At 36.0% G+C, this 18,250-nt stretch overlaps 1 protein-coding gene across 3 annotated transcripts in view; it reads left to right on the forward strand.

The window, feature by feature from the left end:
* Chrdl1 (chordin like 1) overlaps positions 1 to 18,250 on the forward strand; it is a 118,776-nt gene that overhangs the window by 82,563 nt on the left and 17,963 nt on the right. For all 3 annotated transcript variants that reach the window (XM_042690084.1, XM_042690082.1, XM_042690083.1), the window contains exons 7-8: positions 10,404 to 10,471; positions 17,100 to 17,268. In XM_042690084.1, the coding sequence (XP_042546018.1) occupies positions 10,404 to 10,471; positions 17,100 to 17,268 (237 nt within the window). The remainder of the gene's footprint in view (positions 1 to 10,403; positions 10,472 to 17,099; positions 17,269 to 18,250) is intronic.

Genomic DNA, 18,250 nt, shown 5'->3' on the forward strand with positions numbered 1-18,250 from the left:
AAATTTAATAAATTATCTTAACAAATTCCTTCCTATTGGAACTATTGGAGTCTTATTCAGAAAGTTCTTGCCTGTGCTTATATCTTCTAATGCTTTCTCTGTGTTTTCCTCTAGTACTTTCAAAGTTTCAGGTTTTACCTTATCTTTGATCCACTTTGAATTTATTTTTGTACAAGGTAAAAGATAAGGTTCTGGTTTCAGTCTGTCACAATTGGATATCTAATTTCCCATACACCATTTTTTGAAGAGGTTATTGTTTATTTTTAACATATATTTCTGATGCTTTTGTCCACAATCAGATCACCATAACTGCAAATTTGCACCTCTTGCAACAGTCCTGTCTGATCACTGTAGTCCTCAGTGATCATCTCCTTTAAATATTTTGGGATACACTAGTTCACACATATCTTCGTGCATTTTTGTTACTATAACAAAATACAAGATACTTGGCATTTGTTTAGGTCAGAGTTCTTTAGATTGGAAATACAACATTGAACTATTTCATTTGCTGAGCTTCTGGTGAGGCCCATGGGTTACTTCATGCATGTAAAAAAATTGAAAGGGAAGTGACTGTTATCAGAGGAACTAAACTAATCTCCCAAGAAAGTTGTTAATGCCTCTTAACGACCCTATCTCCAAACACCACTGTAACTGGCAATCAAAATTTTATGAGTTTCAGTAAGCACAAACCACCAGTAAACTATAGCAAGAGTTCATCATTGAAACATAAATTCGTGTGCTGTTCATTGTTTTATATATCTTCATTTCTCATTTTGGAAATTCTGTAAGTTTAAGGGCTCTATTTCATACCCGTGTCTCCTCTCTTCTACATATTACTAATGGTATATATTGATGATAGATTTCTTAAACATAGAAGAGAGTGGCAATCACTAAAAGCACTTGCAGGCCTCCAAAAGCCAACCTTGCTAGGGAAGCAGAAGAAATGACTAAACTTGAAATTTTTTTCAACACAAGCTCATGTGTTCATCATGAACATTCATTCATCATTCATTTTTCCACCTTGACAAAGCTGAATTCTCTCTTCATGAAATTGAAATATTAATGTAACTACTTCAAGGTAACTGAAACTGGAAGCACCTGCTTAAATGTATTTTTTCTGCATTCAAGGCAACTTCCACTGTATTTAATGCTTCATTTTCTTACCAAAAAGCAGCAAAATTTCACTTCAGATGTCACTTTGGTTTGTTTGGGAATCATGTGGGTAATAGTGGATAAAATAGTTCATTTTTTTCCTAAACATCATTAAAAATTAGTAAAATTCTCTAAGTTCTCAAAATCAAAGAAAACTGGAGAAAATAACATGTCTAACTATAGATCTTCACATATCAGTCTTGAGTTGTTTTTGTACTGGTCCACATCTTCTACAGAAACACCACTATCTCCTGGTCATGATGTTATAACCAAAGGAAAGATTAGCAATACAAAGCATGACTTAAAAATAAGAATCTAATCAAGATGATATTATTCATAAACTGCTTTGTTAAATAGCACCTCTTTTGTAGACCTATTTAAAGATAATAAAAAATTAAAATCTAAAGTACTACCATAAAATATTGAAGAATTAAAAAAATAAGACTCTATCTTGCATAACTGAAACTTTATGCCTGATGACTAACAACTCTGTTTCCTCTCTAATATAAATAAGTTCTAGAGATCTGGTGAACATTGTTCTTATAGTTAATAAAATTGAATTGTACACTTAACATATAACATCTTAAATATTCTTACCACTGTAAAAGAAAACTCTTAAAACTGAATTAATACTTTTTTAGTTAGTACTTTCTCATCCATATTTCAAAATGTAATAAAATACACTGATTTTTTCAAAGGTATAAAATCCCTGGTCCCCATTTGGGTTCCTTTTATAATGAATCCCCTCAATATAGGGGAACCTTTTAGAAAATTTTTCCATCATTGCCTACCTTTCTTCTAAACCCCAACTAGAATCTTTCTCCTTGCACAGAAACTTTCCAGGTTGTTTTTGTTCTTGCTATATTCCTTGTGCTCAGACTTCATCTCCATAGGCTTAATATCTATTCTAGAACCTTCACCCTTATAAGGTCATTGTGTTCTTTCTTGGAATGTTTTGTGGCTTCAATAGTTCCTTGTAAAAAGATAATCCTTTGGAGAGTGGATAGTCAAGACAAGACAGCATTGACTTTCATATTAAGCTTAACAAATGAATAACCATGGATTTTAATTGACCATCTGTGCTATCCTGTCAGGGTCAATAATTCACTATCTTTCTGTGGAGCTGGGTTGAGCTTTTTCTATCTGTGAGTCTGGTTCTATGATAAAAATAAAGATTTCCCAGTGAAACATTTTGCAACCATTCTTTCTTCATGGCTGATGAAAACCACGATTCCTCAACTTGTATTCTTTCTAACTACTTCAAGGAATGTTACGGCTTCCCAGAACCAAGTCACTGAATGTGCCCATTGCTCATATCAGAACAATTTTCATGAGTTTAATTTCCAACACTTATAGGACTCACTCTGATTTAATGATTAACATTATAAACAAAAGGCTGAGGTATAGGTCAGGTAGTAGAGTACCTTCCTAGCAATTACAAGGCCCTCCGCTGAATTCCTACTATCACAAAAAAGACAATGATTTGGTCCTGATAGCTCCTGGTCCTATGTCCCTCTACTTGGGAGATAAAGATCAGGAGGACAGTGATTCCAGGCAAGGCCAATATGGGCAAAAAGTTCCCAAACTCTTATTGCAATAATAAAAACCAATCATCACAACTATAGCACGACACAAAAATAAAAAGAACGCAGTCCAAGTCAGCTCCAGAATAAATGTAAACCTCTATTAGAAAATGAATGAAAGTGGATAGGGCTGGGGATAGAGCCAATACCACTAACACACACACACACACACACACATATACACAAAAAGAACAAACTCAGCTCAGGGACAGCAGTCACATTTGAATATTGCCTACCCTGTAACTGTTAAGAGTTCAGGCAAATTGGAGAGTGGGCAAAAGACTCAGGATGACTGCATCCACTTACAGCTTTGCTTTACCTATTAAAATCAGATCCATTGTCCACCACTTCCACTGGTAGCCCACACTTCTTTGGGTAACTAGAAAGCCAAAGTGGTGTTCATTTAAAGAAATAGGACCTCAGTGCTTCTCATTTCGTTTGACCAGTAAATAAACATGAATAAATCATTGAGTATCCATTGCCTTTTTAAAATTTTAATTCATAATGTGGTGACACAGGATTCTATGTAATAAATGGAACTTCTAAACAATCTATTAACTATAAAAATTAGACTGCTTTCAAATGAAGCTGACATCTATCCCTTTAACACTCATTTCCACCAAATAAGAAAATGTGTTTTTATTAAGATGCAAACTTCTTCCCTCCTTTCCCCTCCTCACTCTTTCTTTTTTCTTTTTCTTCCTTCCTTCCTTCCTTTTTTCTTTCTTTTTTTCTTCCTTCCTTGCTTTTTCTGCCTGCCTGCCTGCCTGCCTGCCTGCCTTCCTTCCTTCCTTCCTTCCTTCCCTCATTCTTTCTTCTCTTCCTCTTCCCTTTTCCCTCTCCCCTTCCCCGTTACCTTCCTTCCTTTCTTTTAAATGAAGTGACCCTTAAACTTACTGTCCTGGTGCCTTAACCTCCCCAGTGCTTGGATTACAGACATGAAACATCACACCTGGCTGCAAATATTTTTACTAAAGAAATTAAATTAAGAGAGGACTGGCATAATTATGAAAGTATCTAAGCTAATTTAGAAGGCCTGAGCTGAGGAAAGAATTTGTTGCCATTTGAGAGAGAGAGAGAGAGAGAGAGAGAGAGAGAGAGAGAGAGAGAGAGAGAGAGAGAGAGAGAGAGAGAGAGAGAGAGAGAGAGGCTCTCCTGCATGTGCACATGCGTCCAAGACCTTGGATTCGGATAATTTAAAAACAAATGAGTCCCCTACTATAGGAAGCCATACATTTTCTCTTTGCTAGTAGTTTGCTTGTTTAATCCTCTTCTGTAAAACACACACTTGTGAGAGACCCTTAAACTTGGTTTTCCCATGTTTCATGCTTGGAAGAAAGGTAGAGAAAGATTTGGAGGGAAATGAAAGGATGGGGGAAAAGGTAAGGGGAAATCATACACAATGCTTACATAATAATTTCTATGTACTAGGCACTGTTCCACACACTTGGTATAGGCTGATTCATTTAATCTTCACAATTCTATGAAGTAGGCATTGCCTTGTTATAACAATAAGAAAACTGTGACACAAAGAAATTAATTTATTCCCAAATCACACAGGCAGGAAGAATATAGGCAGGATTTGAATCAAGGCTGTCTACTTCCAGTTTGTTCCCTTAGCAATTGTTAAATTATACTATCAATTTATTGATATAAAGCAACACAGGGAACTCTGTTATCTTGGAGACTATTTGGAGTGGCAGAGCTTGTGATGATCATGTTCCCAGGGACTAGGTATGGTAGCAATCCAGCAGACAATTGGGAAGCAAAGATTCCCATTTCTAATGATGAACTTGGATCTGTTTAATCACATCTTATTTGAAAATACAGAGTGTAAGTCCTAGACGTTATCTAGTGAATAGTTGATTTATCTCCTGATTCTTCTTAAGAAACTCATAGACTTCTACAGTACACTTTTTAAAAATACTTTTCATTTCTTTGGATAAGTCCTTTTGTACTCTTCAGATTTTGCTTGTTACTATTGACAGGAAATTCCCTGTTGTCTGTGTCTTTATAGTTTGCAAGGACATATTTTGTTTAAAATGCTAAGATCCTGTATGGACAGCTCAAACAATAAAGTGCTTTATTTGACATAAAGTATTTTCTAAAAAAAACACAGAAACAAAAACAAAAAATCCAAATGATTATCCAAGACACTGGAAGACTTCTACTACAATTAGCTTATCATGTTTTGGAAACTCAAATGTTTATCAGTAGGGAAACCTTATGCTTCCTTCAAATTTCAGCACACTTGATTCCTCACTGAATCTGACGAATTAAATGTTTGGTAGATGTTCCTTAAAGTTATCTTCTTCTACCTGCTCCTTCATCTGCAGTTTGATTACTGAGTACTGGTAATTAAGTGCCTTGCATAGAGGCTGGTATATGGTAGGTAAAGATTTCACCTACACTCTCCTGCTTTCTCTCAGAAGCCATTTCACTATTTGTCCAAGTTCTGCTGGTTTCAACTCATTTTTCTGAAAATATAAAGATCACTTCCTCTCGGGGATTCATTTCATTTCTATTTGCCTTCTGATTAGAGTGACTATATCATTTACCATCTCAAGCCACTTTTGCAAGCAAAAGGGGGAAATTGTGATAATTATCCATGCCTGAAAAGAATACGCAATAAAATTTCATTATCCCAGATAAATTGGACCCTATAGCCACCCTATTTCTGATGTCTTGTGTGGTTCAGAAGTGGCCACATGCTGGCGTAGTTTTGCTGTCTGATACTTATCTTTGTGGGTATCTCAGAGTCTCCTTGTACACTTAGTCTTTTGAGAAAATAAGATTTACTTCTCTGACCTACTCAAGCCAACTGAGATTAATGGAAGCCTTGAAAGTTATAAACAGTCTGAATTTTAGCCTAACTTTTGACCATTTTTCAAATACTTGTTCTCCATTTCTCCCATTACCAGAAAGCCAAGCCATTTTGGCTCCATAGGGTACCACTCAGAGTATAATTGAGGTTTGAATAAACAACACATGTGGCTTTTAAGGTTAAATGAACATTGTTTGACATACAGTACACCAGAATTGTTTTTCATTTTGGTTTAAAAAATTGGTTAAAATTACATCTTGTTGCTTCTCGGAATTAACTACAATCCATCTGTCTCCATTAGAATCACTGGATTTTCTTTTTACACAAAAAAACCTTGGCTGAAAGAAAAAGGCTCCATATCACTCAAGATAAATTGTCCAGTGAGTCAGGAAAAAAGGCAAAGTAATAGCTTTTTAGGGTATTTGCTGCCTATTTTTCTCGGGATATAATATCTAAGATTATAAATTGATATACTGTATGTATTTTTAGTTATACAGACATATGCCTTTTTAGTCTGAAAACTATTCATGCCAATTCAAAGATCCTTTCAGACTATTTGTGGTTTAGATTAAATAAGGTAACTAAAATTTTAATTTTAGATAGTCATTCTGATGACTTTGAAAGCTCAAAAGCAAAAGAAATTCTAACAGTTCTCAGTATTTATCTATTTTCATATATCATATTATAAATTATTTATAACTTTAGTGCATATGCATACATCCATGTATATGTGTACATACTTAGAAGGAATGGCTCAAGTAGATTTCAGTGAAGGAAAATAGTTACAATTTAGGTACTCATGTGTCTACAAGTGATCAGGTTTTCACATATAGGTTGTGACACATTCATCTGAACTTGGGTTCCAGGGTATTAATCTTCTATTGTCATGCTTGACACCGCCTTGCCTCATTGGTTTGCCATTTTACCACTTTGCTTATTTGTAACAGGGACTGTATGCTTCTACACCTCCATGTTCTGACTGGCCTCCTTAATTAGAAGCGTCTTTAAAACTCCAGTGCCTAAATGCAATACATTGCACTTCTGAGAAGACCATGCTAATGAAGCACTTTCTGTTAATGCCAATCACAAAATCTTAAAAAAAAGATACTTAATGAAAGGAGACGTTCTATGACTTTCATTTGTAATTTGTTTTCTCTTAGAGCTACTTAGATCCAAACAGAAGCCATATCTTTTGAATTTTGCACTTCATTTTGCCAATTGCTGGGGAATCTTTCTCTTTTATAATTTGCTTTCTAGTCAATTTTCATTTGGCTTAAACCTACCATTGCCATCTAACACAAGACAAGAGAATCTTAAGTTTCTTGGTCACTGTTAACATCATCCTGCAGTTCTTAAGATCTGGAGCCTAATGGCCATTTACATTGTTATCTTCTCTGCTTACAACCATGATTTAATCATCCAGCAGTCTTGCCATTTGCTTCATATTTTGCAGTAGTTTTTTTTTTTTGTTTTGTTTTGGTTTTTGTTTTTTACCTAGGTGATCTATCACTTATCACCACAGCTGCCTCCTGCTTGGCCTCACAGCTTCCAGTTGTTCTCTGGCTACTCTACATTCTGTTGCCAGAAAGAAGCTTCCATAAATACCATATAGACCTCCTACATCAAAATTGGTAACAGAATCACTTGCAAATTCTTCTGCCTGTTTTTGAAGTCCAGAGGGTATTCCTATTCCTGTTTACCTTAACAGCTCATTCACTCACTCTTCCTTCTCTTCCTTCCTCTCCCCCCTCTCCCCCTCCCTCCCTCTCTCTCCTCATGAAATTACTAGCCCCAATTCTCTTTTTTCTACATCTGAAGTTGTTCATCAAGCCACATCTTGCTTTCTGCCTCCAGAGTGTGACTTGTTTCCAAAGCTCTGGGTCTTAACAAATGTCGCTTCCTTCCATTCAGATTTTCTCTGCTCTCATCACTGGCTGCTTATATCCTGTAGCATCTATCTCTAAAAATGGCACTCAGTTCTCTTAGGAATCTCCCCATGATTACATCTGACTGCTTACTTCTCCCATTCAGTATCTCCTAAGCATGCATATTCCATTTGTATTTTGAAGTGTTGAGCTGCATATATTCTTATGTTTGAAATATGATTTTTGTTATACCTCCGCCAAGGAGCAAATATTCTGAGTTCAGGAGTCCAGTCTTGTTTTCGCTCCTCTTACTGTATCATATCAGTGTTATTAAATACCAAGATGCATTCAGATACATTTTTAATTTTGAAGTACTGAGCCTGAACACGAGATCTTATGCTTACTTGGCAAGTGGCTCTACTGTATTTAGCTACATCCTAGACCCATTCAAATGCTGAATCTTGGGCATTATTTCCTAGTCACAGCCAAAGAAGAAATAATCCTCCCTCTTTCAGTAGTCAGAGTTCCCATAGGTATTCATGCATCTTCCCTCAGGTGCAGAATAAACAGAAAGAGGAGAGTATACTGGCTGAGTACTTTATTCTGTATTTTAATGTAGTTTAATTTAGTACATGTATTGAACACCTGATACGTATTCAACAGTCTGCCAAGTGGCCCAACCCAATTATTCCCAAACTTCTCTGTTCATTAAAAACCCCTGGAGAGCTCATCAATCCCATACAAGGAGTCTTCCTCTCAGAGTTTGTGATTTAGTAGATCAAGGGTAGAGTTTGAAATTTTGCAAGTCTAACAAATTCCCAGATGATACTAATGCTGTTATTTATGGGCCATATTTTTAGAAATAGTTATTGAAAAGATACAAAGGTAGTCTAAGACATAGTCTCTCATTTCAGGGGATTTTTCAGTTTGTCCAGGTAGATAAACAGGCTAGCAATCATTTAACAGCAGAAAATATAATGTCTTACTTTTCATTCATTTATCAAATATGCCCATCACTGTTCTAGGTACTGGGTTACAACAGTGAATAGAACAGACAAAAACCTTTGTTTTTTTGGTGGAAATTGTGTATTAGAGGGAAGCAGCCAATGAAAAAATAAGTAAAGCATAAAAATATAAGCTAATGATATGTGCTGAGGGATAAAATCAGAAAGGAAAAAAGAAATATTAAAGGAGCGCTGAAATTTTATAGGATGGTCAGATGTTCCCAATTCCGTCTTTGGTAAATAGTTATCGAGTAACTACTATACGTTGAGAACTGTTATAGATGATGATGATATAGTCATGAATAACACAAAGAATAAACCTTGCCCATACAACATGGACACATTTGTTTGGGAACCAAGAAACCTGGATTTTTTGGTGTTAATCTTCACATGCTTATTTTTTGTATTAATATATTTAGTTATTTTTTAATTGTCAAGGTGTACAGCGGGGTTACAGTTACATAGGTAGGGTAATGAGTACATTTCTTGTCATTTGACTATGAATAGCTACTTTCCCTCCAAGGGCCTCGGTTTCTCCATCTGCTCAGTGGAACAGTTAGACAAAGTTATGCCTAAAGTTTTCTACATTTTAAGACTATGGGATACTAAATCCTTTAGGCCATCAGAAAGAAGAGTGTTTGGGGAATACTTCTAAGGAAGGAAAACTCTAAATTACCTAGAGGTAATTTCAAAAGAAAAATATCATACGCTGAAGCAAGGAAGCAATAATGGGGGCTCAGTGCAGAAGAAGGAGAGCAATGGGTTCATAATCAAACTGCTGTTTTAAGATTAACCTACTAATCATAATTACACCCATAAAACTCCTCATTCAAAGATGCTCTTTGAGTCATGAAGAGTTAAAGTCATGCTTTGTTATAAGTAGCTGTCCCATTCAAATATTGCTATCAAACTAATTTCAAATGTTTTCAAGCCCTAAAAGATAATGGTATTATGTAATATCCCCTAAAGTTATTAACACATGCTTGAACTAGTAACATGTTACTATTTAGTTTTAAGTATTTGAAAGTTTGGAAGATCTATTGAAGTGGAAAACACTTTATTCTTTCATAGCTCATAAAGTATCTAGTTGAATGTTGTGTTTATCTGCAGAGAGAGAGAGACAGAGAGAGAGAGAGAGAGAGAGAGAGAGAGAGAGAGAGAGAGAGAGAGAGAGAGGGAGAGAGAGAGAGATTAAATAGTATTCATTTCAAGTGCTGCATATATCTCAAAGACCAGGCTTCTTTTCCCCTCTGCTTGCTTGAACATAGGTAACAAAATGGTCTTGGAAAGTATCCTATTGTTCTTGGGTTTTAATCAGCTAAGAAATATCCATAAGTCTGTTCTGTGTTTCTTACTCCAAAGGCTTCACATAGAATCTTCCTTTTAAAAGATTCTGGAAGACAGCAGTGATAAGGGTTTGCTGTCTGAAGAATAGGTGATATAGACCTAAAGAGGGGTGTGTCAGGCAAGAATAACAGTGAATATCTTGGATATTTGTGGAGAGCTTTACCTACCTTTACTATCAGATCAGGTCATAACATCTCAGAGATATCATAGTGAACATAACAAATAGTGACAAATCAAATCCTCAAAATTCATTGTTTAATGATACTTTTAAACATGAGTTAAATATGATCTGCAAAATAATTAACTGTCACCAGAATAAAATAATCAAAAATGACGAATGATTACTCTATTAAGGTGAGAAGTGATTATTTCCCCCTTTATATTTCACATTCTGGATAATGTTGCCAGATGATCTGTTGAGAAAGTGAGAAGTTTCTTCAGAGTTATTTTGAAGCCTGAGGCCCACCTAGAGATTTAGTCAGAGCTGTTTCTTGAAGGGCAGACACAAGAGATAAGGCATCTTGAGAATTTTAGAATCACAGTTCCAAAAATGTGGCTGGATCATAAGGGTGATAGTTTTCCCTTCTATGTATGTATGATTCTTTCTTTATTCCTTTTTAATAAACAGGAGATGGAGAATTATCGTGGGAACATTCTGATGGTGATATCTTCCGGCAACCTGCCAACAGAGAAGCTGTAAGTGTGAATAGCTCAAATAATTCAGCACTCCACAGCATCAGGCCAAGCTTTCTTCTTCCCATGGCTACTATCCCAGCAAATCCAAAAAAGGGCCCATTTTTCTTTCCCTTAATCAGAAAGTTAAATGACATCATCACTAACCTATAACCATTTAAATGCTCTCCATAATTGGTAAATAGGACAGGAATTCACACACACACATACACACACACACAACACACACACACATAGACACACACAGACACACACACACACACACACACACACACACACACACACTAACTGTAGCCCTTCATGTAGATGATTTGCCAAATCTTTATCTTCTGTAAGGAATACCTTTTTGTGCGATTGTGCTACTCTTTAGATAACATTTGATTGACACCTTGGACATGTCCACATGTTTCTTATAAGCTTTAAAGCTCTTTGGTCATGTTGTGATCAGGTTATCTTCCCTTCATTCTGCTATATCTCAGTTCTGTAGAAGCATAAATCTCAGAATAAGCTTGATGTATGGCAATATTGCTACTTATAGTAGTAGTGGGTTTTGTTCCTTTGTATCTTGAAGTAATAAACATAACAGAACCCCTCTTTAAAAGCACATGCCTAGGAAGAGTTATTCTTCAAATATGTTAGAGTATGAAAAGGAATTGTCCCATTTCAATGAAAGAAAAATATTAAAGGACTTAGGAAATATTCGCTATGTTCAAAAGTGTTTGCTGTTCATAAACAGGTGTTCATTGTACACTTATTTACAGAAGCTTTGTTAAATATACCAAATCTATAAGACCTTTTGCAGTTGTTGAAACTTTGTGTGCATATATATGTGTATGTGTGCGAATGTATGTGTGTATATACACATAATCTAGAAGGTCACATACCAGTGTGTTAAGAATGATAATCTTGGAGTGGTAGAAATGGACAAGAGGAAACTTTACTTTCTCTTGTATTATTTGATGTTTGTATTGACTTTACTTTCTCTTGTATTACTGATGTTTTTCCATGAACCTGAGTTCATTTTATGATAAGTAAAATTAAAGTGATTTTGTAAAGCCATAGGAACAAATTTTCAGCAAACATTGCAGATAAGATAGGGCTTGAGAAATTATAAAGCAGGCCTCAGGATAGTGAGGATGTCAGGAAGAGGTTCATAGGGCTTGTGATTGAGTAACTTAGACATGACAGTGCTGCTTAGACTTGGCTTCCCAATCATCTATTGGGCCAGTCTGGCCTGCGTACCCCCTGCTTGCCAACACCCAGCCAAAGCTTCACGGGATGAAGTACTTCCTATTTTCTTTAGTTACTAGTAGTATTGCTTTTTAGACATTGCTTTTTCTAAATGAATGTAGGAGGATTGTGTGTGGAGTAGAGACTAGTATCCTGAATGAACATCTCACAATAAAAGATCCATCACATAAGAGACACTGTACATCTCATTTGCTGGTTGATATAGACACTGAGGGAAGATTTTCTCCATTCAACTTTGTCTAATTTATAGTGGGATTACTTCCAGGTCATGACAGGTGATTATATCAGTCTTAGTTTTCTGTAGCATGAGTTTCTTCTTTTGCTCAGCCCCAGCTTATCATTGTGGTGATGGTGTATAAGAATTTGACAATGGCTAAATTAGTGGTTGTCAATTAGCTGTGATTCCCAAGAAAATTTAGATCTCAATCACTTTAAGATATTTGGCCTCCATAGTAAGCACTATGCCACCTTAGAGATCCTGCTGGTAATACCAGTAAGTAGCCGTTCTTCTTGACAATTTCGTGCTGCCCACAAACCTAATCTCTTGACTTACAGCTCTATTATTCTTTCTAAACTATCCATGGGGAAGGACTTACTTGAAGACTTTTGTAGCAAAAGACATTAGGTACACAATACAGGACCTTGAGATAGTGATTGATTTTCAAATTACTCTGAAAATCCTATCTTTAGAAACAAACATTTGGGACTGGTGGACCAAAATGACCAGATGGTTTCACTTTATTGTAAGTAAATGTTTTCCTTTGTTCTGAAAAGGATAGATATTGTGGGATATGATTTGAATAATACATACCATCTGTAGTCAAGGAAAAATATGTACCTGGCACATAGTAGGCACCCAATAAATAAATACATGTTGAATGAATGGGCATAGAATATGCAGTAAAGTATGTGTGGGGATGGAGGTTAGGGGGAGCTTTGCATTAGTTTTAATAACAAGAGTTTTTCTCAGGAAGAAATTCTTCAGTTTTCTTTTTTAATAAGTTTTTTTATTGTGATAATACTGTACAGAGGGGTTACAGTTACATGAGCAAGACAATGAGTACATTTCTTATCAAGCATTGTTGCCTTCTCCTTTGTTTTTCCCCTACTTTCCCTTCCCTCCCACCTCCCCAACCCCCACCTAAATTGTAAAAGTTCAATTTTTTGTTTCCTGAAAAGTCTAAAGTGAGAAGATAAAAAGAGAATCCCTTCTAAATACTCTTTTTGGGCTTAACTTCTACATGGGAATAAAAATCAGACCTTATCCACTAGTCTGTTCCTATTTGCAAGAAACATTTAAAACTCCACTTCTACAGAAACATAACTGATTGGTGTATTTTGCCAAGTGGGGTGAATGCTATCAGCTTACTAATTTTGTAAAGCAAATAAGAAAGAGAAACAATGGCTTAATTGTATCACCTTTGTATAAACTTAAGACATTTTAATTTCCAGGTCATAATTCCACACACAGTGTGTGTGTGTGTGTGTGTGTGTGTGTGTGTGTGTGTGTGTGTGTGTGTGTGTGTGTGTGTAAAAGCTAAGCAAGCATGGAAGCAAGCATACATGATTTTGTTTGGGACAACAACCAGGTTCTGATATTTTTCCCCAACCCCAGTAAATTACATTGAATTTAACCATTAGAGAAATGAAAGAGTCTGAGATTGAAACACATGAAAAAGTTTTAAAGGTTCATGTCTTATTCATGCTGTCAGAATAGTGGTTTGGGAAAGAAACTTGCTTTAAAAGTCTTCCAACCAGGGATAGCTACATCTTAGTAGTGATGAATGTTTTCATGGCTGCCTGGATGAGAACTGATTCTGAAGGCACAAATGAAACTTCTTTCTGCAATGCTAAGGGTGGATCTTAAGGCCTTTTGCATGCTAGTCAAACACTGTAGCACTCAGCTACATGCCTAGCCCTTAAACTTTTTAAATTTTGAGATAACTCTAGATTCACTTGGAATTTTAAAAAATATTAAAAAGACTCTTATGCCCTTTCTTTGCCCAGTCTCTCCAATGCCAACATCTTGTGATTTCATAATACAATATTATAATCATTAAAGGCCCTTTTATAGCTCTTGCCATACTCTGGTTTCCAGTTTCTGCCAATAAAATCCTTAAACCTTTTTGAAAAAGATAATTGATATGAAAATTGAAAAGTTATACTTATTAATGAGGTACATGTGATGTTTCAATAAAGTCTGTATTCTGTCATATTAAATATACCTATCACTTATCATTTTTTAATGTAAACTTTCAAAATTTTTCTCTGGCTTTATGAAATATACAGTTCATGAATGTTATCTATAATCAACCTGCAGTGCAAAACTATACCAACAATTTTTGTTCATATCTAACTTGGTAGCCATTGACTAACTTTTCCCACTCTCTCCCTCCCTGTATACTAACAGACACTGATAACCACTATTCTACTCTCAATTTCTATGGCATTGACTTTTAAAAATTCTGCACATGAGAAAGGATGCACAAACCCTTATATCTTAAACCTGAGAACAAATAAGGAAGTAGTATATACATTGGAGAGGATATTTTAATATATTTTTGGAGAGGATTTTTGACAATAGAAAAGCAATATTTGTAGAACCACCTTAAAGGCCTGAAATATTTTTCAGGCCTTTAAGACATAAAATTATGAATAGCAAAACAATGAACAAAATAAAATACAGCATAGCATTCTGGTCATTTCTAAGAAACTGATTTTGACCTGTACTCTCAAGTAGCCTATTTGCAACTAGTTTTTAAGATAGCTTTAATTTCACATTCAAAAAGTTGGCTACAATCTCTTGCTCAAAGTTTTAAACTCAAAATGGCTCCTGATAAGTCTTTCTTATTTGTTTAGTGGTAATGACTCAAAAAGTCATTATCCCCAAATCAAAATCACACACCATCATATCCCACTCCTCAAACAGAAGATCATTGATATCAGTGATTTTCCATGTTGGCTTTAAATTACAGACATCGGGAGAATAGAGAAAATCCTGATGCCTAGATTTCTTCCCATACCAATTACATCAGAATCTCTAAGAATAGGACCCAGTTATTAGCTTTGTGATGGCTCCCAAGATGATTATCATGAGTAGCACAATGGAGAGCCAGTAGTATATAACGTTGTAGCTGAGAGAACTTTTATGTCTAAAAAAATAACCCTTCAAAGCAGCTTTCAGCCAAGTGTTTGTAGATCACTCTTTCTGCTCTTCTTCTTCTTTCTTTCTCACATCCCTTACTACTCAGTGTCTTCCCAAACTCAACCTTCATTGCCTTTTGAATAAAGTACTTCTCCCATCTGGTCTTATTTTCTAGTTCTGTACAACAAAGATTGACAAGGTAAAGTCCTGAGATGGTGTTCAGCTGTGGGAAGGGGGCACTAATCTACAGTATAGCCTCTTATCAAAACCCCTAAGGCTTTTATTTTTAATTTTTTGTCTTGAATCATTTTCCGAAATACCAGTTCCTGGTGCTGAAGAACAGCTTTTCATTTTGTGCTCACCATCATGAATCAGAGAACTTCTTGTACTTGCAACTTATCCTGGGTCAGTGACTCTAATTCTGTCCCTTTCAACATCAATGGGACACCCACCAGGCAAACTATCTTTTCTGTGTTCCTTTGGAAAACTTCACCAAACTCCAGAGAGGACAGAACAATCTGTAATGGCCTGTGTGGAATGTGAGTGCTTATGGCAGAAAAAAAAGACATCTGAGCCATTGTGGGAATGAAAAATACTTGTACTGAGAATCTTATCCATATGCACTTTAAAAAATGAGGAAAATTGTATTTGTGTGAATTCTTATGGCAGTGCACCAGGAAGGGCATATAGAGAATGTTTTCTTTCAAAAGACTAAAAAAGGCCTACTTATTCCAGCTTCTATTCACTCTCCTTCCTCCAGAGAGAGCAATATTAGCTCTCAAAGCTAAATTTGCAACATGTGCAACTATGATACATAATGTTAATAAATGTTTGACTCTTTTTCAAATGTTCTCTACTATTTCTGTCACTAAATATAAGAACCTTCCAATTTCCTATGAAAATTTATAATGGATTTCCCCTCTTCACCCCTAACAGTTACTCCCTAAAACAGTTAACATTCTTTTGCTTTTCCCATTCACTTCATCCTCTTCTATCAGGAATCTACTTCAGCTTTTACAAGAGAGGTAGGGAGCAGAATGGTTTGTTGATTTAGGTGTCTTGAACCCTTGCTGAAAGAATAATGCCTTATTTATACTACACATTTTTTAGCTTTCCTTTGAGATGGCAGTTTCATTGATTTAACAATTATTAATGAGACTCTTGTACATGTTAGGGACTCTTCTTTGCACTGAGAATAGAGCAGAGAACAGTACAAATGCCAGGGCTCTTTGGAGGTTATAGTCTAATACTGTTATTTCCTTCCTATGCAATAGTTACCTATGGAATGCTTACTTATGATTTCATACCATAGCCAGTATTTACAGTTCATCTTGTCAATACTATACTTGACACTTGACTCTCTTCTTTTCCTCTTCTCCAGTTCGCCCTAGACACCATAAGGTTCAGTACTTTGAAAGAGTCCTGATTAGGTCTCTATTATTTAAAAATATCTCCCACATACCCACTTCTTTGGCTTACCAAATAAAGTGTTCACTCCTTAGCTTGTCATGTAAAGTCTTCTATGATCTGGCTCTAACCCTCTTTTGGAATGTTATCCTTCAACTGTTCCCTTTTATGGACTCTATGTTCTCTGCTACACCTTCTCAGCTTGGAAATCTCTGCTTGGAATATTCCCCACAAAATGCCTGTAAAAAGCATACCCACTTTTCACAGCCCAGGCCACCATCCCTGTCTGATTAGCAGCTCTCTTTCTTCTCCTGATTTACACAACATTTGAAATTTCTCCTGTGTACTCTGTCACCTTCAGCTTTGTGTGGTAGACTGCTGTCTAAATTCTTAGAAAGTATGAGAGTCTGAGAGCAAGAAGCAGACTTTTGCCTTTCTAGTTATTTTCTTCCTGAGGAGTTTGACTATGAATCTTTTCATCAAGGGAAGAGAAAAGCCTCAGCAAGTTACAGTGCTGCCTTCACATGTTTACATCCTTATTTCCATTGGTGTAAGGATGTGATAAGGTGGAAATGCAGTTAGAATCAAAGTTCATCTTTTTTTTTTCTTAATTTTATTTTATTGTAAAGATGCTGTACAGAGGGGTTACACTTAATGAGTACATTTCTATTCAAGCATTGTTACCCCTCCTTTGTTTTTCTCCTGAGTTCATCTTTTTTAAAAAATCAAAATTATCAAAGAAACCAGTAACTTTGAATGTATGTAACTCAACTTCTGCCATCCAATTGGTGGATATTTTGGTCTGAATTTGATCTTGTCCTCTTCTAGAGACATTCTTATCCCCGTTCTCACTATGATCCCCCACCAAGTCGACAAGCTGGAGGTCTGCCTCGCTTCCCTGGGGCCAGAAGTCACCGGGGAGCTCTTATAGATTCTCAGCAAGCATCAGGGACTATTGTGCAGATTGTCATCAATAACAAACATAAACATGGACAAGGTAAGAAGTGTCTTTTTGTCCTGCTCAGGACCTCAGCATCCCAGGTCTTGGGAGGGGTGATGTTGAAAATGTACCCTTTCCCCTACATATAGTGCATATTGACATCTGCATCACTCAAGGTCAAGTATACAAAGTGGGTATGAACAAATAACTCCAGGGGACTTTTAAGACGTCCTTTGGCTAAATACTCAACCACCACCACCTTTGTATTTATGAAGACCCACCAGCACTTTTTCCATTATCCTTCAGGGCTGTAGGTCATTTAGTAAAATTTCTTGAGATTTTTTTTTTAGCAAATCAGACACTTCAAATTAAAAAGTACTCAATGCCAAATATTTCTGAAGTGTCTATGTATACCTATGTCTTTCTCACCCTTTAGGCACTTCAGATTCTCTTGGAGTTCTTGTTAGATATCTCTGTCCTCATGTATAGATTATGGTTCAGTGTGTAGCAAATGAGAGTGTCTTTAGCAATAAGAAGTCCAGCTAGAAATCCAGAAAACACCTGGCCAAAGCACCAGGACAACGATCAGGTTAGCACTGACCTTTAGCCCATTCCGCTCATGGACAGGCTGCAGTAAGCATCTTACACACATCCGTGGCCCAGTTTTCTCCTCCATACAACTGTGGCCTCCACCCTTTCAACCCTGGAAGCAGAGGTGAAAGGAGGAGGGAATTCAATGAAATAATGGACTACTACTTATTTTTTAGACACTGTCAATCAGCTCTTTGATACAAGAGCTTAGCTGGTTCCTTTTTTATGAAACCATAAATAAGTTTTGTTTACTTTAGAGAGAAAAAACAAATCAAGGCAGTTTTCTAAATGGGTTAAAAATAATCAATTATTAAACCATATGATTGAATAACAGGGCTGAAAAACAATCTGTTACAAAGAACTCCTACTATAAATTTCAACAAATTTTGTCAAGCCAAAGCTAGTTGATCACATCTGTTACTAGTTGATGTAAATTTCAGATTACAGA

Source organism: Dipodomys spectabilis, unplaced genomic scaffold (genome assembly GCF_019054845.1).
Source record: "Dipodomys spectabilis isolate Male_0828 unplaced genomic scaffold, ASM1905484v1 ptg000132l, whole genome shotgun sequence".
NCBI lineage: Eukaryota > Metazoa > Chordata > Mammalia > Rodentia > Heteromyidae > Dipodomys > Dipodomys spectabilis.